Source organism: Erithacus rubecula (genome assembly GCF_903797595.1).
Source record: "Erithacus rubecula genome assembly, chromosome: 19".
NCBI lineage: Eukaryota > Metazoa > Chordata > Aves > Passeriformes > Muscicapidae > Erithacus > Erithacus rubecula.
This window is the reverse complement of record NC_136671.1, coordinates 1,581,853-1,605,732: the sequence shown is the minus strand read 5'-3', so window position 1 is coordinate 1,605,732 and position 23,880 is coordinate 1,581,853. Positions and strand designations below refer to the sequence as shown.

Here is a 23,880-nt window from a genome sequence, read left to right as displayed (position 1 = left end):
TGGATGGATGGATGGATGGATGGATGGATGGATAAAAGCAGCACAGCACCCCCAAAGCCACAACCCCATCACTGCTCACTCCCCACCAGCCCAGGGGGACATTCCCAAGGTCCCAGCCATGCTGCTCTGCTTATCCCAATCCCACATCCCACCAAAACACGCTGCCTGGACCGTAGGGAATCTGGAGCCAGCCTGGCTGGGAGGGATGCTCGGCTCCCACCACCCACCCTCAGCCCAAGGCTGAGATCCAGGGAGTATCCTGGCCAGAAAATCCACTGTTTCCAGCTCCCAGGAGAGGGACAGGGACTCTGCTCCTGCTCTCCCAGGGGATAAAAAGAGAGGAAATTCCTGGGATGCAGCCATTTGCTTGGCAGAGGCAGGGAACAGGGAGCCCATCTGGCATCGCAGGTGGTGCTTCCCGCACCCAAATCCTCCAGAAATTCAGAGAGATTTGGTCTCCTCCACTGCCTGGGATTTCCTGCAATTTCCTGCACCCCTCAGGGCTCTGCCTGTCACCCCCTATCCCCAAGGTTGTGTCATCCATGGGACATCCCCATCACAGCACGGACCCACAGCAGCTGGCATTCCCAAGATCCTGATCCTGCAGCTCTGGCAGAGCAGGAATGGCCACGGCAGCACCGCAAGGACTGCAGAGCAGCAGGGATGATGGATGGAGTTAAATGGAGCACCGGGAAAGACAAACACTCCATGCCCGGCTGGCTCCTCCTGCCGGGACCCAATGGACCACCAAGAATGCTGGCAGCCCCATCAGCTGCCCCATTAAGGAGCAAATGGAGCAGCGGCATCCCACAGACCTCCGCTGCTTCCATCTTCTCCAGCCGGAAAACTCCGGAGCAAGCAGAGAAACTTCCCTGCAGCTGCCGAGCCAAAGGCCAAGGAGGATTTTCCCAAGCAGGGAATTCCCCTGGCCGAGCGGGCAGAGCAGCCTTTAAAAGTCAGAGGTGTTTAAACAAAGAGCAGCTGAGATCTTCCCCGGGGCTCTATCAAGTGAAATGCCGAAGGGAAGGGGTCGGGAGCTGGGATTAGGGAGCTGGGGTGGGGGGATGCTCCCTAGGGAACAGCAGGCTGGGCTCAGACAGCCCCACCTCGCCCCACTGCCACTGTCCCCAGCACGGGGTGGCACTGCCACTCTGTCCCGTGTGGGAAGCCTGGAGAAGATCCCATAGCCAAAACTGGTGGATGTGACCAAGGTCTCTTCAGACAGGAGCTGGGATTCCTCTCTGGGACATTCCGTGCCCTGGGGACACTGCAGGTCCCTCAAAGCTGCCACTCCTTGAAAACATGTCACATCACCTGCACTGTCCCCTGCTGTCCCCAAGGGCTCTTCCACTCCAGATGAAAACCCAGCAGGGCTCATTTCCAGCCCCCCAAACCCCGGGATGCAGCTGCGCTGGGGGAGCCCCTCTAGAGGGGACAGGAGCAGGGAGGGGGGTCTGGGGGTCCCCTAATCAGTTTGCTGATGCCCCGGAGGCACCTCCTGAGTTGGCAGCTCCGGTTCTGTGGTGCCCCCAATGGGCATGGGCTGTGCCAGAGGGGCTGCGGCGTGTCCAGGGCAGGGACAGAGCTGGGGAAGGGGCTGCAGCCCCAGGAGAGGCTGAGGGAGCTGGAAAGGGGCTCAGCCTGGAGCAAAGGAGGCTCAGGGGGCCCTTGTGGCTCTGCACAACTCCCTGACAGGAGGGGACAGCCGGGGGCGGTCGGGCTCTGCTCCAGGGAACAGGGACAGGAGGAGAGGGAACGGCCTCAGGGTGGGCCAGGGGAGGCTCAGGGTGGATTTTGGGAAAATTACATCATGGAAAGGGTGGTCAGGCACTGGCACAGCTGCCCAGGGCAGTGCTGGAGTCCCCATCCCTGGAGGGGTTTAACAGATCTGTGGATGTGGCACCTGGGGACGTAGGTCAGTGGTGGCATTGGCAGCGCTGGGGAATGGCTGAGTTCACTCTTAAAGGATCTTTTCCAACTCAAAAGGTTCTGTTGGACCCATCAGGGCTCGGCTGGGACACGGTTCCGGCACAGCTGGACCCTGCGCAGTCCCCGGGCAGGGGCGGCCCCGGTCCCGCTCTGTCCCTGCTCTGATCCCGCTCTGTCCCCGCTCTGGCCCCGCTCTCTCCCCGTTCTGGCCCCGCTCTGGTCCCGCTCTGTCCCGGTGCCGGCGCCCTGCAGCCGCAGCGGTTCTTGCAGCGATGGAACTGCGGAGCTCTGCTGCCACCGCCCGGGGAGCCGCGCATCCCGCACCGCGCGGCACCGGGACCGCGCACCTGCTATTTTGGGGGCATTCCCGGGGAAGGGTCTGGGAATGGGGGACTCCGCCCTGAGCCAGCGATGCTGGAGCTGCCGGGTGCCAGAGCTTTGCCCTGAGCCTCCTGACTGAGCTCCTGCAGGCACGGGGGGTCAGGGACCCTGTAAGAGCCGTGGAATGGGATGGATTTGGAGGGGCCCTCATCCACTGCCACCCCTGCCATGGGCAGGGACACCTTCAGCCATCCCAGGGTGCTCCAAACCCTGTCCAGCCTGGCCTTGGACACTGCCAGGGATCCAGGGGCAGCCACAGCTTCTCTGGGCACCCTGTGCCAGGGCCTGCCCACACTCCCAGGGAACAATTCCTTCCCAATCCAGCCCATCCAGCCCTGCCCTCTGGCAGTGGGAGCCATTCCCTGTGTCCTGTCCCTCCATCCCTTGTCCCCAGTCCCTCTCCAGCTCTCCTGGAGCCCCTTTAGGCCCTGGAGGGGGCTCTGAGCTGTCCCTGAATCCTTCTCCAGGTGAACACCCCCAGCCTGGCTCCAGAGCAGAGGGCCTCCAGCCTTTGGAGCATCTCCTCTGGACTCAGCAGCTCCACATCCCTCTCATGTTGGGGACCCCAGAGTTGGGGGCAGCTCTGCAGGTGGGGACTCACCCGAGTGGGGCAGAGGGCAGAATCCCCTCCTCCTTTCCTGCTGCCCCTGCTGGGGGCTCAGCCCAGGAAAGCGGGGTTTGGGGTCCCAGCTCTCACCCACCAACACCCCCACATCCTTTTCCCAGTGCCACTCTCAAAATGTTCCCTGAAGGGAAGGAGTTCCCAGGCAGCCCCAAGGGTGCAGGAGTTCTGCCAGCACCTGCATTAAAGCCACAGTCCTGATGCCACTACAACAGGATGGTGCCACCCAGCCTGGAGGGACACAGGGACACAGGGACAGAGGTACACAGGGACACACAAGGACACAGGCACATGGGGACAGAGGGACACGGGGACACGGGGACAGAGGGACACAGGCACACAGGAACACAGTGAAAAAGGGACAGAGGCACACAGGGACACAGTGACATAGTGATACAGGGACAGAGGCACACAGGCACATGGGGACATAGGGACACGGGGACACAGGGACAGAATGACAGAGGGATATGGGGACACAGAGACAGAGGGACAGAGGTCACTCACCAGACTTGTGCACGCTGCGCAGGCAGGACAGGGATGCGTTCAGCCGGGCACACTCCTCACTATTGGCCCCAAACTTCTCCACAGTGGCACAGACCTGGTCATCGGTCATGTCCAGCAGATCCTCCAGGCTGAGCTGCCCAGGGGCGATTTCCTGAGGGAGGAATGGGGCAGGAATGGGTCAGGAATGAGGAAGGAACAATAAACTACCCTGGACTATCCTCTAAACCTCAGGGAACACCAGTGAGAATCCATTTTCTTTAGGCCATGGACCAAATCATCCATTTTCCGCTTGAATCTCCAAAAAAACCTGGAGGAACTTCAGTTTCATCCTGTTTTAGGTACATCCAGACCCAGTTCAACATCTAGGAGCACCAGGAAACTCCATCCCATGACTGGAAACATGCAGGGCTGGGAGCTGCACTGCAGAATTCCCTTTTCCCTGGAAGTGGGATTGCCTTTGGGTGCCACCCCCAACAGCTGCAGAGGACATTGATGGGGACATGAGGGATGTCCCCACTGCAGAGGACACCCATGGATGGGTGTGTCCTGGCTGTTGGGTGAGGTCAGAAATCCACAGACTCCTGGGAAAAGCCCCTTTTTTTTTTTTCCAGGAGGGAAAGGCAGCTCTTACCTCCATCACCTCCTTACGGATGTCGACAATGCGGAACCAGTGCAGCAGCTGGGGGAAACCCTCCAGTTTGGCATTGCGCTCCTGCAGGGCCACCTTCCTCTTACAGGACAGCTGCCTGCTGAAATACTTCACCAGTTTGCTCTGGAAAGAAAAGGGAAAACCCTCATGGGATCCCCCACAGGCATCTGCAGCTCAGCTCTCTCTCTGCCCCATCCCAAAGCTCAAAATCTGCCCCAAAATCCCCCTGCTGAGCTCCTGCAGCCAAGAGCATAGAGGTTTGGTGTCCAAGAGGGAGTTTTGCTCCCAAAAAATCCCTTTATCTGTGCTGGGGTCTCGTTCAGGGGGTGGACAGCCCTTGGTAGCCTTCGAGGGTGTGGGACAGGTGGGACAGAAGGTACAGGCATCACTTCTCCCACAAACACTGTCCCATCCCACAGGACATTTTTCCCACTTTTACTCCCAGCCTCAGGGCCAAGGGACCCCTAAAGGACACAGTCCCCTCTTTTACACCCAGGTTCGATGCCAAGGATGCCCCAAACATCCCTCAAAAACCACATTCCCCTCTTTTACTCCCCACAAAAACCCTACAAGGGGACCAGCCACAGCATCACATCCCATCACATCCCAAGGCTGGCATGTGGCATTTTTTCCTTATTCCTCCTTCACCAAACCAAATCTTCCTCTTTCCTTCCTCTATCCAGAGCCCTCTCTGCTCCCTTGTACCCCATCCCTGCTCGGATCATCCCCCAAATCCTCCCACCCCGAGGCTGAAGCCGTTCCCAGGCACAGCCCAGCAGCTCCCAAAATAAAGCTGCTGAGCTCCTGCCCTCCTTTCCCGGGAATATAGAGCAGGGCTGGGGAGCTGCTGGGATTTCCTGCTCCTGCTTTTCCAGCCGGGAGATTCCCCGGCACCGGCAGCACTAGATGGTGCTGTGCTCCTGCACACCCCAAAAATAGACGGGATGGTTTGGGATGTACAAGAGGGGAGAACCCCACTGTGGGATTTGGGAGTTTTCCCATCTCTCCCTCTCCTTTCCCTCGTGATGCATCACCCCCAAAATCTTCCCCCATCTGGGTGATGGCCCTGCCAGGAGCTGGGGACAGGGTTGTCCCCCCCCCCCTGCAACTTCTCCTCATCTTCACCTTGGATTAATTAATCAGAGAGTAATTCCTGAAAATTGACCCCCGAAAATGAGGCAGGAATGGTAAAGCTGGACCTGAGGGGCTGCAGGGAGCTCTCAGCTCTGCAGAACCCTGCTACACTTCCAGGACCTATTTTTAAGGACAAATACTCCCAAAACAGACAATCTAAGGTTTAAGGATCAGCCCAGAGGCAGCTCCTGCCTCCCAAAAAATGTCTTTGTATGTAAACGACTGCAGCAAAACACCAGGAAAAGAAATTCCAAAAAAATCCACATGATGCTCCCTGTCTGTTCACAATTCTGCCTCTCCAGGTGGGGTCCCAAAAAGAACAAAGGTGATTTCTGAGCCACCACGGCATCAGCAGCGCCAAAATCAGGGTGGGAACGGAGCTGGGAACAGGACAGCCCCCACCACCATCATACAGAAGTGAGCTGGGAATGGGGAAAGACTGAGAAAAACGGAGAAAAATCGATTTCCAGGTGAAGGAAACACCCCCACAGAGCCCTTGAGTGACAGGAGGGGTCATTTTTATCTCCCATCGGGACCCCCAGGTGCTCTGATCCATGGATTTGCTCCAGCCAGGGAAAAAGAAGCCCCAAAAACCTTTCCAAAATCCGACAGCCCCCGTTGTTTTGCTGGGGCTGGAAAGGGGAGGGTCGGAGGCGGCCCCATCCCGCATCCCGCGGCTGCGGCGCCGCTCTGCGTCCCGCTCATCCCGGGATGGAGAAAATGCGGGAAATGCTGCGCTCCTGTTGAGGCACAGCCTCTCCCCCACTCCTCCGTGCCTCAGTTTCCCCACCTGGAAGCGGGCAGGGGGCACAGGGAGGTGGGTGGGAATCCCGCGGATCTCCCTCTTCCTGCTGCTGGAATTTGCTGCTGTTCCAGCTGGGGATGCTGCTGGAGGGGATCCAAACTTTCCCTGTGGAGCTGGGGTTGTTTTCCCACCTTTCCAGCGCCTCTCCCTGCTCCAGCTCTGTCCGGGGGAAAGGCAGGAACGATGTTCTGCTGTGAAGGAGTGATTCTCTTCTTTTGGAGGATCCAGCAGCTCCTGGAACCCCCCCAGCTCCTTGGAAAGCAGCGTCCCTGCTGCCCCGGGGGCGGCTGCTGGCACAGGAGGGATGTTCCACCCCACGTCACTCCACAGGACCTTGGGTGACCCCAGCAAGGCGAGGGGCTGGAGCCGGATTTCCCAATCCCAACCCTTCCCACCACCCCGAGCAGGAATTTCCCTCGGCTCATCCCAAACCCATCACGGCGCTCGCCCCAGCCCCGGCAGCTCCCAGCCGGTCTCCAAGGAGCGAGAGGGCGGCTGCTCCCCCCTGGAATGGGATCCTTGACGTCAGCCGGGCTGGCGACAGCACCGGCCCTGCCTGGAGACCGGGACAGGCGGCGGAAAATCCAGGGGGAGGGAATGTCATTCATCTGGCACCCGGTGAGGGCGGGGAATGCCCATCCCATCCCATCCCATCCCATCCCATCCCATCCCATCCCATCCCATCCCATCCCATCCCATCCCATCCCATCTCATCCCATCTCATCCCACCCCACCCCACCCCATCCCGACTGGATCGCCACATGCCATGAGGTGAGAAGTTCTTCTGCACCTCAAAATTTCTTTTTTCCACGACAAGAGATGAGAGTGGAGTGACTCTCTCCCTGCTTCCACCAAGGGGCTCATTATTCCAGAGGCACCTGGAGCAGACTGGGGCAGGGGAATTCCCTGACATGGTTCTGTTTTCCCTCTCAGGGTCTTGTTGGACTTGTGAGATGTCTCTGGCTCTGCACATCCTTTATTTTGGGACATGTTAATGGTCCCTGGGGATTTTGCTGGGAACACAGGAGCCAAAAAGTCTCCATCGAGCATCCTGGGAGGATCCAGCTCTGGGAGAAGGGCACTGTGGTATGAGACACCAGAGAATCCAGTTGTTCAGGCAGTGAAAATCATAAAATCATGGAATGGTTTGGGTTGAAAGGAGCTTAAAGCTCATCAGTTCCACTCCATAGGCAGGGACACTTCCACCAGCCCAGGATGCCCTGAGCTTTTTCCAACCTGGCCTTGGACACTTTCAGGGAGCCAGGGGCAGCCACAGCTCCCCTGGGCAAATCCCAGTGCTGGAACAACATCTCCACAGCCCATGGAGATTTGGGAATGGCCACAGCTCTTTCCTTGGAGCCTCTTCCCATCCTCACCACACAGCAGCCAGAAGAATCCTGGGAGAGCTCCCTGTTCCTGGCAGGAGCCCAGGGAGAGGGAAGTGTGATCCTGGGGTTACCTTGGAGCCATCCACTGGTTCCTGGGAGCCCTGTCCCACATTTTGACATTGGGATGGGGTTTAACCCCACAGACAGAACAATGCTGTTGGGGACAGTTGGGGATAATCACCCAGATCTGAGCAAATTTTCTTTCTGCTGTTTCCAAATTCCACCAAACACAGCGCCGCCTATCTATATTTACACCCCAAGCCCAAATCTCCAAATTTAGAGCCATAAAGCCCAACTGCCACACCTTGAGCAGAGATAAAACCCCAAAGCCCAGGCAGGGCTGAGGGATGGACACTCAGCTCCTTCTGGATGCTGCCCCATAGGCAACAAACCAGTCTCAATTCCCACTCCAAGTGTTTTATCCCAGCTGCTGCCTTAGTTCCCACTGGAACTTGTCCCAAGGAATAAGCAAGACCCAAAACTCCTCCCAGCTCCAAGGATTGTCACTGAAACCAGGTTGCAGCTGTGGTACCCATCCCAAAAATACTGCACAGCAGGATGCAGGAGGATGGGAGCTCACGTCTACCTTAACATGGCTTAAAACAAAAAAAAAAAAACCAAACAAACAAAAAAACAAAAAAAAAAAAAACCCAAAAAAAAAAAAAAAAAGGGAAAAACTTCTATTAATCCAGCAAAATCAAGGTTTAGCCTGTGAAGATTGACCAAAAAATATGGATTCTCCTGTTTTATTCCAGGCTTGTGCTGACACAAGGGCTGGGCACTGTCTCAGTGCCACATCCCAGGCCACCACTCCATGTGCCATGGCACTGCTGCCACCAGATGGGAGGGGAAGAGGTGCTGAGCGAGGCCTCAGAATCTGTGTCACATCCTTGGGACATGGTGGTGGCAGCAGGGACTCAGGGACACAGAGACTCAGGGACTTGGGGACTCAGGGCCAAGCTCTGCTCCTGCTGACGCTGGTGGCAACCCAGGACAACAGCAGGAGCCAGAACAGGGCTGGCATTGGGAATCTGGCCCTGGATTCACTCCCCTTGTGGGAATCACCCTGGGTTTGAGGTAAAAACAACCAGAGATTGTCAGCAGTGTCCTTGGCTGGAGCAGCCCAAGCTCACAGTTTGGGGGAGTTTTAGGGATGGTAATGCCAGGGCTCCCTGTGGCTGGGGTGATCCATAGGGACTGGAGAGCTGCTTCCCTGTGAGCATTTGAAGGAAAACATCTCCTGGCCACCACCAGACCCTTTATCCAGCCCCAGCTGGGCTGCTCCAGTGGCACTGGGATGCTGGGAAGGAGCATCCCACCAGGATGGCATTCCCCCAAAAACCTACAAAAAACCTTAATCCAACCCCAGATGAGTTGCCCCAGTGGCACTGGGATGCTGGGAAAGAGCATCCCACCAGGATGGCATCCCCCCAAAAACTTCCAAAAACCTTCATCCAGTCCCACCTGGGCTGCCCCAGTGGCACTGGGATGCTGGGAAGGAGCATCCAACCAGGATGGCTCCACAACACACCCCTGCTCCCCTCCATGTCCATGGGACACAGGCAGGGAATCCTCAGTGCTGACCTCAGCAAGGCCATCACTCCATGTGGGATGAGCTCCTGGAGTCCTGCACCTCCTGGCAGGTTCTCCTGGGATTTGGAGCCTGCTTGCATCCCAAAGAGTCTCCAGCACACCCCAAAACCTCTGCTACCCCGAGGTTGCTCTAGGACCAGCAGCTTCCGGCCCCTCACACAGAGAGCTGGGATGAGACAGGGCTTGGATAAAGGGGGGGTAACAGCAGGATGAGCACATGTTGGAATGCAGAGCAGGGAGCTGCACCCCAAACCTGGGCTCTCCCCACGAGTGGCACAGCAGTGACATGGGGATGCCCCAATTGTTCCCACAGTACTCTGGAGCAAAAGCAGCAGGACAGGGTGGTCCAGAGCCAACAACTGCCCCACAGAGGGGCTGCAGGACCAGCTGGAAGGGCTGAGTGGGATCAGGCTCTGAAATCCCCCCACCCACAGCCCCAGCTCCACGTCAGCCACCCCCACAGCACCAGCACGGCTCCACTGGCATCTCCCCAGGGTCATGGCCTCGCTTCTTCTCACTCTGTGCCAGCTGCAGGGATCCCCCTCAGCCCTGGGAATCCCTGGCTGTTCCCTGCCCATCCCAGCCCACCAGCCTCCCACTGAACCATAAATTCACCCCAGTGAGGGCTCAGAGTGCTCCAGGGGAGCCTCATCCCCTTGGAGACAAGAGTGGGGAGGGGAGGAGGCAGCTGGGCTGGGCTGGAGGGCTGGTCCTGGTGGGAGGGATGCAGGTGGGTCAGGGGGATGCAGGATGGGGAGAAGGGATGCAGGTGGGTCAGAGGGATACAGGTGAGTCAGGGGGATACAGGTGGGTCAGGGGGATGCAGGTGGGTCAGGGGGATGCAGGCAGCTGGGGCAGCTGGAGCCTGCTGGAAGGGATTCAGGTGGGCTGAGGGGATGCAGCTCAGGGAAGGGGATTCAGCCAGGCCCAGGGGATGCAGCCCAGTGGAAGGGAAGGATGCAGGTGGGCTGAGGGGATGCTGCCTGGTGGAAGGGATACAGGCAGGCCCGTGGGATGCAGCCTGCCACAAGGAAAGCAGGTGGGCCGAGGGGATGGAGTGCAGGGAGAGGGATGCAGCCAGGCTGGGGGGATGGAGGCAGGCGTCAGGGGTGCAGGTGGGCCGATAGGATGCAGCCCGGGGGAAGGGATGCAGTCGGGCTGGAGCAGCAGCCGGGAGGAAGGGATGGGGCCGGGCCGGGGGCTGCAGGAAGGGGGAAGGGATGCAGGTGGGCCGGGAGATGCAGGTGGGCCGGGAGGTGCAGGTGGGCCGGGAGATGCCGCCTGCCGGGCGGCGGAAGCCGGGAGAGGGACGCGGCCGGGCCGGGAGATGCCGGGGGATAGCGGGAGGATAGCGGGGCGCTGCGGACGGGGCCGGGCCCCCTCTTTGGGTCCGGGCAGGAGGGTTCGGTGGTCCCGGACCCACCTCGGGGCCACCTGCAGAGCGCGCAGCCTCACTCGGGCGCACCGCAGCGCCGCGGGGGAACCCGCCGCGGCCCGGGGGGGTTGGGGGGGGACCGATGGGGGGATGTTGATGTTGGGGGGGGGTCGGCGGGCCCGTACCTCCAGGGTGCGGATCTCCTTCTGCGTGAGGTCGTTGGAGGCGGCGCACTTGGTGCGGAGCCCCTCCAGGTTGGAGATGCTGATGTCGATCATGTTCTGGACCAGCTCGCACTGCTGCAGCGCCTTCTGCAGACTCAGCTCCTGCTCCTCGCTCCTCGTCATGTTGTCCTCATCCATCGCTCGCCGCCCCCCCCCCTCCCCGCCCGCCCGCCCTCCCCTCCGCCCGCCGCCGCCGCGGCCCCCCCTTCCCCGGGCTCGGCTCTCGGCCCCCGCCGCCGCTCAGCCCCGCTCGGCCGCGGCCCGCAGCATCGCGGTGCCCACCGAGCCGTCAGCGCGGCGCCGCCGCCGCTACCCCCCCCGGGCGCGGCGGGGCGGGGGCGGGGGCGGCGCGCTCCGGCTCCGCGGGGCCGCGCTCGCTGCGCGCCGCTCCGCGCGGGAACCCCCGCACGCCCCCGGCCCGGCACCCCCGGCCCCGGCAGTGCCGCGGCATCCGCATCGCCCCCGCGGCCGCGCAGCGCCATCCTCATCATCGCATCCTCATCATCGCCATCCTCATCATCGCCCCACAGCCACACATCGCCATCCTCATCATCGCCATCTTCATCACCCCTATCCTCATCATCACCCCTACAGCCACACATCGCCATCCTCATCACCCCACACATCGCCATCCTCATCATCACCCCTACAGCCACACATTGCCATCCTCATCACCTCCATCCTCATCATCATCCTACAACCACACATCACCATCCTCATCATCACCCCCACATCATCTTCAACATCCCCCCCAACCCTATCAACGTCCCCATCCTCATCACCTCAATCCCATCACCCCCAGCCCCATCACCTTCCCACCATCCCTGTGCCCCCCTCACCTATTCATATTCACCTCCCATATTCATCAACACCCCCCTACTGTATCAACACCCCCATCCTCATCATCCCCATCATCTTCCTGCCATCTCCATCACCCCCTCATCAACACTCCCCAACCTTATCAACACCCCCACCCTCATCACCCCCAACACTACCCTCTATCCCCATTACCCCATCCCCATCACCTTCCTGCCACCCCCTCCACCCACACACCCCAATTCTCATCACCACCCATCCCTATCCCCATCCACCCCACAAACCCCCACATCCCTCTATCCTCATCACTGCCCCCTTAGCCCCCATTCCCCTATCCCCACACCTCCCCATCCTCATGAGAACTCCCCATTCCCATCCCACCACCTCCCCTCATTCCCATCCATCCCCCCCACCCCCATCTCTTTCCATGCTCATCCCAATCTCTCTGATCCCTGAGAGTGGGACAGGAGGGGAGCACCAGGGGTGAAGGGGGGGATGCTGCTTTAGGGAGGGGAGACAGGAAGAAGGGGGGAAGGGGTTGAAATGGGGTCTGGAGCAACGGGAAGGCTGGAAATGGGGGGTCTGGGATAAGGGGGGGGGGGTCAGCGAGGAATGGTGGGCTTGGACATTGTGGGGCTGGGGCAATAGGGAGACCTGGGGAAATTAGGGGGGTTGGAAATGGGGGACAGAGGAGGTTGGGAATTGGAAGGGGATAATGGCTGGGGAATGTGAGGGACCTGAGGAAATGGGGGGAATATGGGGAATCATGGGGCCTGATGGAGAATGGAAATGGGGGACTCTGGGGAAATGGGAAGGTCTAGGGCAATGAGGGAATGCTGATCTTGGGGCAATGGGGGCCAAACCTGGCCAATATCCAGGAATTATTCCAGAGAGATGGAGCCAGGATGATGCTCCCAGACCCTTCACCTGCTCCAGGCAGTGTCCTCACTGTGACCTCCCTGCCTCTGGAAATATGAATTTATTCCCAGCTGGCATCCCCATCCCAGTCCCTCTTGGCTCTGGGAGAGCACAAGCCAAATTACCAACAGCTTTATCCATGCTCACAGTGATTGACTCCCTCCGAGCTGGGATGTGGCTAAAAGAGCTGGAAATCTGCTGATTTTTGCCTTTTTTTTAAATCAAAATTTTAAATTTAATTTTTTTTTTCATTTCCAGGCTCGTTCCCAAGCTGGGATGTCCCTTTTCTACCAAGGGAAGGGAAGGGAAGGGGAATAGAAAATAAATTGCAAGCAGGGAGACTCTACTTGGATAAAAGCACCCATCCCAAAAACCTGCAGCAGCAAAGCTGCAGGGATTTTGGATGTTTGCCAAACCTCATGCTTCCCAAAAAACCCTACAGCAGCCTGTGGGATAGTTGCCATGCCTGGAGCTGGCCATGGTCTGAGAGGTGGATGAACATTCCAGGCAGTGGGAATGGCACAATCAGTCCATATAAAAATACCTGGTGATATTTTAATTTACTTGTGTTGGTTTTCTCCAGGAGAAAAGAGTTTGGAGTGACTCAGAGTTTGTAAACTGGGTTAATGTTCCCTCAGTGCCAAAGGTGCTCTTCCAGGCACAACATCCTGCTGGGAAGGGAGGGGGAATGCCCTGGCATTTCCCACCCTGGGAAACCAACACCACTGCACCACAGCAGGGGATCCCCACCAAATTCCCCCAAAATCACCCCACGAGGGTTCATTGCTCCAGCTCAGGGGGAGCTGCTTCACAGGAGCCTTTGGATATCAGCATTGGGATTTCTTGGTTATTAATATGGTAAAAAAGTTCTTCAGCTCTGGGGTGGGAGGATCCCTCGGATTTCAGCTCTCAGGGAGCACCTGGTTAACCTCCATCCCATCACCTCTGTCCTATCATCCCTGCCACCATCAGCCCTGTCACCATCACCTCCACCCCATCACTTCTGTCACCATCATCTCTGTTCTCCTGTCACTTCTGTCATTCCTGTCACCATCATGCCTGTCCCATCATCTGTCTCCTGATCTCCACCACCATCATTCCTGTCACCATCCCCCTGTCCCATCAAAACTGTCACCATCACCTCTGTCCCGTCATCCCTGTCCCATCACCTCTGTCCCCTCAAGAGGGAAATCAGGGGGATGCACCCATAACTTTAACCCTATTAAACAACACCCCAAAGGTTTTCCCTGCTCCAGAGCTCAGGATTTATTAATGACAGAGAAAACGCCTGGAAAAACCCATTTAGAAGGGCAAGAGGCTGCCCCAGGCAAAGGCAGATGCAGGGGGAGAGCAGCAGCTCTGGCTGTGCAGGAAAATCCCAGCTCGTGGCTGTTCCCAGGTGCCTGGGAAGGACCTGGAGGCTCCGGAGGGAAGGGCCATCTGTCACAGCTGAGCCTGCTGACCTCAGCTTCCAGCTCCTGCTGTCCTTTATGGGGAAAAAAAGGGGGAAAAACAGGAAAGCACCTGCCCTCGAGCAGATTGTGGGGTTTTTATAGGATCCAGCCTAGAGCTCTTGATGTTTTCACTTCCCTTGTCAGCAATGATATTTTTCCAGGGATTTTTTGCCTGCCCTGCACCTCTGCTTCCCAATGGATCGCTTCCCATCCTCACTCCACCTGTGTTTTCCAAGCTGGTGCCTCTCAGTCCTGCCTGCTTTCATTTCTAGGATCAAGCATCACTCCAGCAGCCTGGGCTAATTCTCCTCTCTAAGCTCCTTCTCTAAAGGAGGCTCCAGGGGTTTTCCAGAGGCACTGGGATGAAGGTGCTTTGCACTGGCATCACCTCTGGAGTTTGCTGGTCCTGCCACACTGGGAGGATCCCACATCTCCTCTCCTCAAATAACCCCACAAATAACCCCACACCCAAAGGTGCCCCTCTCACCCCAAAGGCTTTCCAAGGGCAGGGACACTGTGTTTTCCCAAAACCTTACTGACAGCCTTGACCCAGCAATTCCTGCTGCCCAGGTTTCCCCAGGATCACCAGCACCACCCTGCTCTGGCAAAATCAGCACTGTGCTCTTCCCACAGTCACAGAATGATGGGATGGGATGGGATGGGATGGGATGGGATGGGATGGGATGGGATGGGATGGGATGGGATGGGATGGGATGGGATGGGATGGGATGGGATGGGATGGGATGGGATGGGATGGGATGGGATGGGATGGGATGGGATGGGATGGGATGGGATGGGATGGGATGGGATGGAAGGGACTTTAAAGGTCACCTCGTTCCACACCCTGCCCTGGGCAGGGACAGCAGCATGCGGGGGGGATTCTCCCTATCCGCTCAGGTGAGATCCCAGTGGGAATGTTGTGTCCAGCACTGGATGAAAACCAAAAGCAGGGAGTGCTCCTCAGCGTCCAGAGGAGGCCATGGAGATGCTCCCAGGGCTGGAACCAGGCTGGGAGAAGAGAAGGCTCCAGGGAGAGCTCAGAGCCCCTGCCAGGGCCTAAAGGGGCTCCAGGAGAGCTGGAGAGGGACTGGGGACAAGGGCTGGAGGGACAGGAAACAGGAATGGCTCCCACTGCCAGAGGATGGGATATCGGGAAGGGTGGGACCCCGTCACAGACGCCCAGAGGGGCCGGGCCCGGCCCGGGCTGTGTGGGCAGGGTCGGGACCGTCCCGGGGCAGCCGGACCCGCCCGGCCCCTCACACCGCCCCGCCCCTCACACCGCCCGGCCCCTCACACCGCCCCGCCCCTCACACCGCCCCGCCCCTCACACCGCCCCGCCCCTCACACCGCCCCGCCCCGCCCCGCCCCGCCGCTCCCGCGCTCGGCGCAGCTCTCGCGAGACTTCCCAACATGGCGCCGGCGGGCAGCGCGAATCTGCCGTGGTACGGGCGGGAGCGGGGTGGAGGGTACCGGGATACCGGGATAGAAACCGGGATAGATACCGGGATACCGCGGCGGGGCGTGCCCTGCCGCTGACTTCTCGCTCCTTTCCTTCCCCGCTGCAGGGTGGAGAAGTACCGTCCGCAGGCGCTGTCCGAGCTGGTGTCTCACCGGGACATCCTCAGCACCGGTAATTAACCCGCCGGTCCCGGGTGTTCCCCAGCCCCGTTATCCCGCTGTTATCCCATTATTATCCCGTTATCCCGCAGTGCAGCGCTTCATCAGCGAGGACCGGCTCCCCCATCTGCTCCTCTATGGGCCGCCCGGCACCGGGAAGACATCCACCATCCTGGCCTGTGCCAGGCAGCTCTACCGGGAACGGGAGTTCGGCTCCATGGTGCTGGAGGTGAGCGGGAACGGGATGGGGTGGGGTGGGATGGGATGCCATGGGATGGGACAGGATGGGACAAGATGAGAATGGGCAGGAAGAGAAAGGTTGGGATGGGATGCAGGGATGCAGATCCACACCATTCCCTTCCAGCTCAACGCCTCTGATGACCGGGGCATCGACATCGTCCGAGGGCCCATCCTGAGCTTTGCCAGCACCAGGACCATCTTTAAGTAGGTGGTGGGTCTGTGCTTCCCAAAGCTCCCCATCTCTTTGGCACCCTCCTGCCCTGGCACTTGGATTGGGAAGGGGATTTGGGAGCGAGGAGGATGCAAGATGGGCTTCCCAGGAGTCAGGCTGGGAGCAAACACTCCAGCTCCTCCTTCTCCAGCACCAAGCCCACCCTTTTCCTAGGAAAGGCTTCAAGCTCGTCATCCTGGATGAAGCTGATGCCATGACCCAAGATGCTCAGAACGCCCTGAGGAGAGGTGAGTGGCACTAGGAATCCCACACCACGGGAATCCCACACTGTGGGCAGCCATCAGCCTCATCCAGCCCTGCACAGGGTGGGAATCAGGACGGGGCAGCAGCCAAGGACCCTCCTCCCCTCGCTCCTTTTTGCAGTGATCGAGAAGTTCACAGAAAACACTCGCTTTTGCCTCATCTGCAACTACCTCTCCAAGATCATTCCCGCCCTGCAGTCCCGCTGCACCCGCTTCCGCTTTGGCCCCCTGACCCCGGAGCTGATGGTGCCACGGCTGCAGCACGTCATCCAGGAGGAGGGGTGAGTGGGGGACCCTCCACACCCCCCTGTCCCCTTCCCTGCCAGGGAGGAGCAGCAGGCTGGATTCCCATGGTTCCACCTTGCAGGGTGGATGTGACCGAGGACGGGATGAAGGCGCTGGTGACGCTCTCGAGCGGGGACATGCGCAGGGCCCTCAATATCCTGCAGGTGGGACTGTGGCCATCAGCCCCTGGCCAGCTGAGCTGGAGGAGCCTCTTCATCCTTCCTGTTCCCTCCTCTTCCTCAGAGCACCTCCATGGCCTTTGGGAAGGTGACAGAGGAGAATGTTTACACCTGTACGGGACATCCCCTCAAGGCTGACATTGCCAACATCCTCGACTGGATGCTGAACCAGGATTTTTCCACTGCCTACCGCAGTATCCTTTGCCCTGGGGGTTATTCCCAGCTGGGATAAATCCTGGTCTTCCCAGGGATCTCTGTGATCTCTGTCTGGGGCAGGTGCTGCTCGCTGGGGAGCTGCAGAGATGAGGAGCAGGATCTGGCAGGGAAACACCTGGAAGCAAGACCTTGACTCGCTCTCATCCCAGAAATCACAGAGCTGAAGGCGCTGAAGGGCCTGGCCCTGCAGGACATCCTCACTGAGATCCATCTCTTTGTGCACAGAGGTGGGAACGGGGTCTGGCTCTGGGTGGTCCTGGAGAGGTCAAACTTGCCCCTGGCCCTCACCGAGTGTTTCCTTCTCTCCACAGTCGACTTCCCCCCCTCCATCCGCATGCAGCTGCTGATCAAGCTGGCAGACATCGAGTAAGTGTCACTCCCCCACTCTGGGCACCCTGGGGTGGCTCCTGGTGGTTGCTGGGCACTGCTGGCACACAGCCCATGTCTTTGGGGGGCACCCACAGTGATGGAAATCCCCAAAGCTGCCCTTGGCCCCTCTCCAGGTACCGCCTGGCTGCTGGCACCAGTGAGAAGATCCAGCTGAGCTCCCTCATCGCCGCCTTCCAGGTCACCAGGGACCTGGTGGTGGCTGAAGCCTGAGTCCTGCCAGGTGGATCTGCTGCTGGATTTGGGAAGGACCATCAGCCTCATGCCCAGAGCTATTCCATGCAGCTTCCCAGTTCTTTTCTGGAAGTCTTGAGTGCACAGGCAGGCTAAAAAGGTTGTTAAAAAGTAGCATTATTCCCAAGCTCCATGGGAAAATACAGGTGCCTCCAAAGCCCAGCAGGTTGCACTGGTCCTTGCTTTTCCTTCCTGAAGGGAGGTGGGGGGTTAGGGAAGCACCAGCTTTCTGTGTTTAGCTGTTCCCAAGGAAAAAAAACAGCATCCTGGGGATGTTTGGAGGCTCCACAAAGCCTGCCAGCACACAGGGAATGCGCTGTTGCTCCAGCCACCAGCTAAGCTGGAGGATGGGAACAAACAAAACACTGCTGCATACTCAGCACGTCTGGGAATTTGGCTGATTGAGTGCCACACTCCAGCACGGAGAGAAAACAACAGGAATGGGAGCAGGGGGTGGAGTGAAGCTGCCTCTTCCCACAGGTGGACACCTCTGCCACCCCTCCCTGGCAGCCAGGGCGGTGCCAGGCACTCCCAGGTCACCTGAGCAAGCCAGGAGGGCAATCATGAGGAATCAATTTTTATTTATTGAGACCTGCTTGGGCTTGTCCTGCTCCTGCCCACGCTGGGACAGCAGCAGAGCCCACACTCCCACTGAGATGGAGGGACATTCCCAGGTGGGTGTTTTGGGGGGGGGGGTCAGCCCCACATTTGTGCAGGTGACAACAGCTCTGCTCCCACAGCAGCTGTTCCACCATCACCTCACACCATTGCACTTGGAAGCAGAAGTACCTGACCCAACCCCAGCAGGGGACAGGGGGACCTGTGTCCCCTCTGGGGCCACTACAGCTCTGCCCCTTGCCCTCTGCACGGGATTTTGTTGGGTTTTTTTATATGACACCAAAACAAGCCCTCCACAGCCCCACAGCCACGGGAGCAGCAGCGCTCCTGGCTCACAGCTCGGCGTTCCTGCGGCGCTGCCGGCCCAGGCCAAGCTCCAGGGCTCACCTCCCTGCTCTGCTCTCCCTCCTGCCTTAAAAAGTCCTGTAAGTGAGGAATTCCTTCAGCTTCCTGGGAATGGGCAGCGCCAGCACCTGGTAGGTTGTGAGGAAGGTGCGCAGGGCTTTGCGGCACAAGTGCTTGAGCGACGAGAGGACCCTCGGGGCTGTCCAGAACTGCACGTGCCCATCTCTGGTCCTGCAATGGCATCCAAACAACCCTGAGCACAGGGCAGAGGGACACGAGGAATTCCAACTGCTCCCAAATATTCCCAAGCTTGCTAAGAGCATATGTTCCCTCCCCAGCCCAGGAAAACTATCCCAAAGGGAGCCCAGAATTTGCTGAGCTCAGGAGAAGGAAGCAGCTCAGTGCTTCTCCACCCTTTTCTCCTGTTTACGCACCCTGTGGCAATAAATCCTCCATGTGGGAAGTACATGCAGCACAGACCGTTGGTCATGGGGGCAAAGGCCACTGGGGACCGCAGCTCCAAGGCCCAGATCCTCAGGAGCCTGTGGAGAAAGGGAGAGGACACAATGCAATGCCTGTTGCCAAAATAAGGCCTCTGCCATCACCTGAAGACACACAAACAAGGATTTTCTTCCCATGGGAGTGTCCCAGGGAGGACTGTCCCTGAGGGTGGCACAGCACCCAACAGGATGAGGACCTCAGCTCAGGGTGACAGCCTTGCTACCCCTTGTCACAGCCAAGCCATGTGTTCCCACAGATCTGACCTTTCCACTTATTCCAGAAACTGGCACATTTATTCCCCACCTCCTGAGCTCTTGCTTCATTCTGGCCCCTCTCTGGCTCCCCACAGGGGCTCACTCACCTGTCATCTGCCACAGTGGCCAGGTAGAGCCCCTCAGGGGAGAAGCAGACGGAGCGCAAGGAGCTGGTGTGGATTTCACTGCTGGAATCCAGCATGGAGTACAACGGGACGTGGCTGGGGGTGAGAACAACATCCCAGCATCAGCTCTGAGCTGCCACCAGCCCCTTCCCCAGCTGAGGCTGGCACAGCTGCCAAACTTGCCAAGCCAGATCCCTATCCTGCCTCTGGAAGCAGAGGAGGGGTGATGGCTGTGCCCAGCGAGAAGGGAAAGCCACATCCAGCCCTAAAAGCCTCTCTGGCATTGCTCTGCCCCCTCTGAGGTCTGTACCGCAGTGTCCTGAGCTGCTCCCCGGTGTAGGGGTCCCACATGATGACACAGGCGTCGTAGGAAGCGGTGACAAGGAGTGCAGAGTCTGGGGAGAAGTCACAGGACACCACGCTGCTCTGGTGGCCCTCCAGCCTCCGGATGAGAGTGTAGGATCTCATGCTCCACAGCAGTGCCTGCGGGATTTGGGGAGGGGATCAGCCTGGGAGCATCCCAAGGTTTAAACCACACGGGCTCTGCTCCCACATTCCAGCAGGATGGCCTGGCCCTTCTCCCAGGGGCGTTTCTGGGGACACAGAGGGCTGGATTCAGCAGGCACAGGGGTGGCTCCCATCCTGCAGGACTCACCGACTTCTCACCGGCAGCAGAGCAGAGCATGCTGCAGTCTGGGGAGATGGAGCAGCAATAGACCCACTGCACGTGGCCCGACAGCACCTGCACCTGCCGCCCTGGGGACAGCAGAAATGTGTCACCAGAGGGGAACAGGACCCCTTGGCTCTGCCCTCCCTCCCTTTCCCCAGTGGGAATTCACACTGGGCTGGGGATTTCCTGGATAGATCCCACGGCAATGCCCTTCTGCATCTCCCAGGTTAGACTCTGCTCCCTGTCACAGGGCTGTCCCCTTCTGCCTCAAATACTGTCCCCAAAGATTCTCTCCCAAGATGAGTTCCTCCCTCTCCCCTGATCCATTCCTACCATCCCTGCTCAGGTCCCACACACGCAAGGTCTTGTCCCGCGAGGCCGACACGAGGATGGGGCTTCCATTGGGAGCAAAGCTCAGGTCCCTAACGACATCCTGGTGTCCCAAGAGGCTGAAGAGGAGGTGCCCTGGGGAGAGGAGCTGTGCTCAGTGCCATCCATCCATGGGGAATGAGGCAGAGCCCCTCGTGCAGCCTCACCTGGGACAGGTATTGGGGAAAGAGGGAGATGGGAGCTCCTGCTCACCTGTCTGCACTTCCCACACCTTGATCTGCCCGTCGTTGAGCCCAGTGGCCAGGACCAGGCAGGGGAGCCCCATGGCACAGGCAGGATCTGTGTCCCCATCCTCAGCTGCTGGCCAGGCACTGAAGGCCAGGCCCCACACAATCTGCCCACACTCCAGAGTCCTCTCCTTGGCTGCCCCACGGCTCCAGGTCTCTGCTTTGCCACCCCGGCTCTTGTGCTCCGAGGTTTTGCAGCTGCTGAAGGGAGACGGGGATGGGTGGAGTGTTCACCCCCAGACCCCCACCCCAGCTCCATGCACCATCTTCACCCCTCAACAACCCCTGGGATCAATCCAAGCTGGGGAATGAATGGATGGAGAGCAGCACTGGAGAACTTCAGTGCTGATGGGTGAGGGCTGGCCATGCTCCAGCCCACAAACTCCCTGAGCTGATCCCTCAATGTGGGCAGCAGGAAAGGAGGAGGGAATTCTGCCCCTCTGCCACGCTCAGGTGAGACCCCACGTGCAGTGCTGCCCCTGGCCCTGGGGTCCACAACATGAGAAGGATGTAGAGCTGCTGGAGTGAGTCCAGAGGAGGAGATGCTCAAGGGCTGGAGCCCCTCTGCTCTGGAGCCAGGCTGGGGGTGTTCACCTGGACAAGGCTCCAGGGAGAGCTCAGAGCCCCTGCCAGGGCCTAAAGGGGCTCCAGAAGAGCTGGAGAGGGACTGGGGACAAGGGATGGAGGGACAGGACACAGGGAATGGCTTCTCACTGCCAGAGGGCAGGGATGGATGGGATGTTGGGAAGGAATTGTTCCCTGGGAGGGTGGGGATGGAATTCGCAGAGCAGCTGTGGCTGCCCCTGGATCCCTGGCAGTGCCCAAGGCCAGGCTGGACACTGGGGCATGGAGCAGCCTGGGACAGTGGAAGGTGTCCCTATCCATGGCAGGGGTGGCACTGGATGAGCTTTAGGGTCCTTCCCACCCCACCCCAACCCAACCCATTCCACGACTCCGCACTCACAGCTCGGCCTCCCCGAGGGGCCAGGGGATCAGCTTGACCACGCAGTGTCCCTGGGACCAGGCGAACCAGGCCCCGTCGGGGGAGAAGGCGACGCTCCAGGTCTCGCAGCTGGATTTCCAATCGTAGCGCTGGGGCCGGCCCGGCTTCAGCTCCGCCAGCAGCACCGGCTCCTCTGCGGCGGGACGGCCGCGTTACCCACAGAGCCCACCAAACCCCGTCACCCCTCACATCCCCAGCGCCCCCGCGTCCCCGCTCACCTCCGCCCGGCTTCATGGTGCCCGGCCGGCCTCGGCCCCGCCGGGCCCGCCCGGCCCAGGGCGGCGGCGGCGGCGGAAGCGGCGGCGCAGCGAGGGAGGGGAGCAGAGCCGCCTCCTCCGGCCCCGCCGCCACCGGCACCGCCCCTGAGCGGGGAGCGCCGCGGTGGGGCGGGACGGGGACGGGAGAGGGACGGGATGGGGCGGGACGGGGACGGGAGAGGGACGGGGGAGCGCCCGGATGGGACGGGGAATAGCTCCCCTGAGGGAGAAATGGCGGGCACCGGGCCTGCCCCGCCCGCCGGGCCCGGGGGGCGCTGACCCCCTCAGGGACCCACACCAGCATATCCCCCGGCAGTGACACACCCCAGGACCCTCATGGGGACACCTCCCCGCAGTGACACCCCCAGGGACCCACAGGGTGACATTTCCCGGCAGTGACACCCCCAGGACCCAGAAGGTGACATCTCCCGGCACTGACACACCCTCAGGTGTCACTTTTCTCTGTTTTGGGGTCTTTGCTTGCACCCATTACCCCCCAGAGTGGGGGTCTGGGGTGTGCAGAGGCTGCCAGCCCCCCCATCCTCCATGGGTTGTGAGCCCCCCAACCCTTTAGCATCCCTTTTGTGTCCCCTGGCAGAGTGGGCACACAGGATCCCCCCAAGCCTGGGGGGACACTGGGAGGGCACAGCCCCTGCACCTCACCCCTGCTGGGCATCTGTACTCTTTGGGGGGGTGGGGTGGTGCAGGGAGACCCCCACCCGCTCCTGCCCCGGGGACAGCGGAGCTGGCAGTCCCGGGTACCGCCGGATATTCCACCTGGGCACCGCCGGCCGGTCCCGGGGAACGGTGCCGTGTCCCTGCCTCAGTTTCCCTCTGGGTGTCACTGCTGGGTGACCACTGCAGTGCTCTAGGCACAGCGGGCGATCTGGGGACAGACACTGGGGTCACCTTCCTCATCCATCTCGGGGTCCCAATCCTTGTGGAAACAACTCCTGGGGATTTGGGGCTCCAGCAGCATTCCAGGGTCGGAACCCCTCGGTGCTGCTCCAGCTGCCATAAACCAGCAGACGGGGTTTGCAGGGACCAGGCGGATGATCCTGTGCCTCATCCCTCCATCCTGAGCTCCCGGTGTCACCCTGGCACCCTGGGCTGTCACAGAGGCTCGGGCAGTGCTGTGCTGCTGGACAGACAGCGGTGCCGCAGGTGGGTCACACAGGGACACACGGTGATGGCTCGGGGTGACCCACAGCAGGTCCCTCAGCTCAGGGAGGGCTGGGAAACGGGGGTGTCCCTATCCTGGTGTCAGCTGCAGGGCCAGACTGAGACCGGGCAGCTCATGTCACCAGCGGGACTGGTGCTTCACTGTCGGGGTTTGAGGAACCCCAGGGTGGGGGGATTCCCGAGTGGGGGCTGACCCTGGGCACCCCCATCCCCTGCCCAGCTCCAGCGATCCCTGCTGCAAGGTCGAGGTGCACAGCGAGGTGGTGGCCAGGTACCGGGACACTGTCCCACGCCGGGAGGGCACAGGCAGGACTGGGTGTGGCAACCACCTCTGCCATCTGGCAGGACAGCCACAGTGTGGAAGAGCTGAGCCCGTTTTGGGATGAGGAAAACACGCTGCTTCTGCCCCATGAATTCCACAGCCTCACCATCTACGTGCTGGATAAAGACACCATTAGGTAGGGGGACAACACGGGCATGGGCACCGGGGACCCCCCGAGGGGTGGCAGGTCCCCAGCAGTGTCCTGCTGTGTCTGTTCCCTCACAGGCAGGACGATGTCGTCCCTCGCTCAGCCACCAGCAGATCCGGCCGAGCTGCAGGGGGAGGGGGACACGGCGGGGATGGGGGACAACGGGACCCATCCTGGCACCACGGGGTGTCCACGCTGTGCCCATGCTGTGCCCCTCGGCAGGCTGACAGCTGGCTCAGCCTGGCACTTGTGAACCCCGCCCAGGAGCAGCAGGGCAATTTCCACTTGGAGCTGCAAGTCCAGCGGGTGCCACCTCATCTTGGGGGGCTGGCGGCTCCAGTGGGCTGCCACCACCACGGGGTCTTATTTTTGGTGGGAGAGAAGAGAGGAGAGGATGGGGACAGTGGTGTCCTC

At 60.0% G+C, this 23,880-nt stretch overlaps 3 protein-coding genes across 7 annotated transcripts in view; 1 reads left to right on the top strand and 2 right to left on the bottom strand.

Annotated features, from left to right (window-relative positions):
- KSR2 (kinase suppressor of ras 2) overlaps window positions 1-10,742 on the bottom strand; it is a gene marked incomplete at both ends in the record, with an annotated part of 78,667 nt that extends 67,925 nt beyond the window's left edge. For 2 of the 3 annotated variants that reach the window (XM_079322780.1, XM_079322782.1), the window contains 3 exons: window positions 3,437-3,587; window positions 4,068-4,208; window positions 10,566-10,742. In XM_079322780.1, the coding sequence (XP_079178906.1) occupies window positions 3,437-3,587; window positions 4,068-4,208; window positions 10,566-10,742 (469 nt within the window). The remainder of the gene's footprint in view (window positions 1-3,436; window positions 3,588-4,067; window positions 4,209-10,565) is intronic. The other variant, XM_079322781.1, reaches the window with a different exon arrangement.
- Window positions 10,743-15,147: 4,405 nt separating this feature from the next.
- On the top strand, window positions 15,148-17,586 carry RFC5 (replication factor C subunit 5). Of its 2 annotated transcripts, XM_079322845.1 has the most exons (11): window positions 15,148-15,234; window positions 15,358-15,422; window positions 15,502-15,638; window positions 15,774-15,853; window positions 16,035-16,108; window positions 16,245-16,404; window positions 16,491-16,572; window positions 16,652-16,781; window positions 16,953-17,030; window positions 17,115-17,169; window positions 17,307-17,586. In XM_079322845.1, the coding sequence occupies exons 1-11, from the start codon at window positions 15,203-15,205 to the stop codon at window positions 17,401-17,403; spliced, it is 990 nt and encodes a 329-aa protein (XP_079178971.1). In that variant the 5' UTR covers window positions 15,148-15,202; the 3' UTR covers window positions 17,404-17,586. The 2 variants fall into 2 exon arrangements, with proteins under 2 accessions (XP_079178971.1, XP_079178970.1); XM_079322844.1 differs by having other exon boundaries at window positions 16,953-17,169.
- A 397-nt stretch (window positions 17,587-17,983) lies between these two features.
- Window positions 17,984-21,965, bottom strand: WSB2 (WD repeat and SOCS box containing 2). 2 transcript variants are annotated; one of them, XM_079322841.1, is made up of 9 exons: window positions 21,776-21,965; window positions 21,519-21,690; window positions 20,520-20,752; window positions 20,271-20,402; window positions 19,923-20,023; window positions 19,578-19,750; window positions 19,250-19,363; window positions 18,822-18,929; window positions 17,984-18,618 (listed from the first exon to the last, which is right to left on the bottom strand). In XM_079322841.1, exons 1-9 carry the CDS (start codon window positions 21,789-21,791, stop codon window positions 18,456-18,458), a joined length of 1,212 nt encoding a protein of 403 aa, XP_079178967.1. In that variant the 5' UTR covers window positions 21,792-21,965; the 3' UTR covers window positions 17,984-18,455. The 2 variants fall into 2 exon arrangements, with proteins under 2 accessions (XP_079178967.1, XP_079178966.1); XM_079322840.1 differs by having other exon boundaries at window positions 20,520-20,755; window positions 21,776-21,964.
- Between the last annotated feature and the right edge of the window lie 1,915 nt (window positions 21,966-23,880).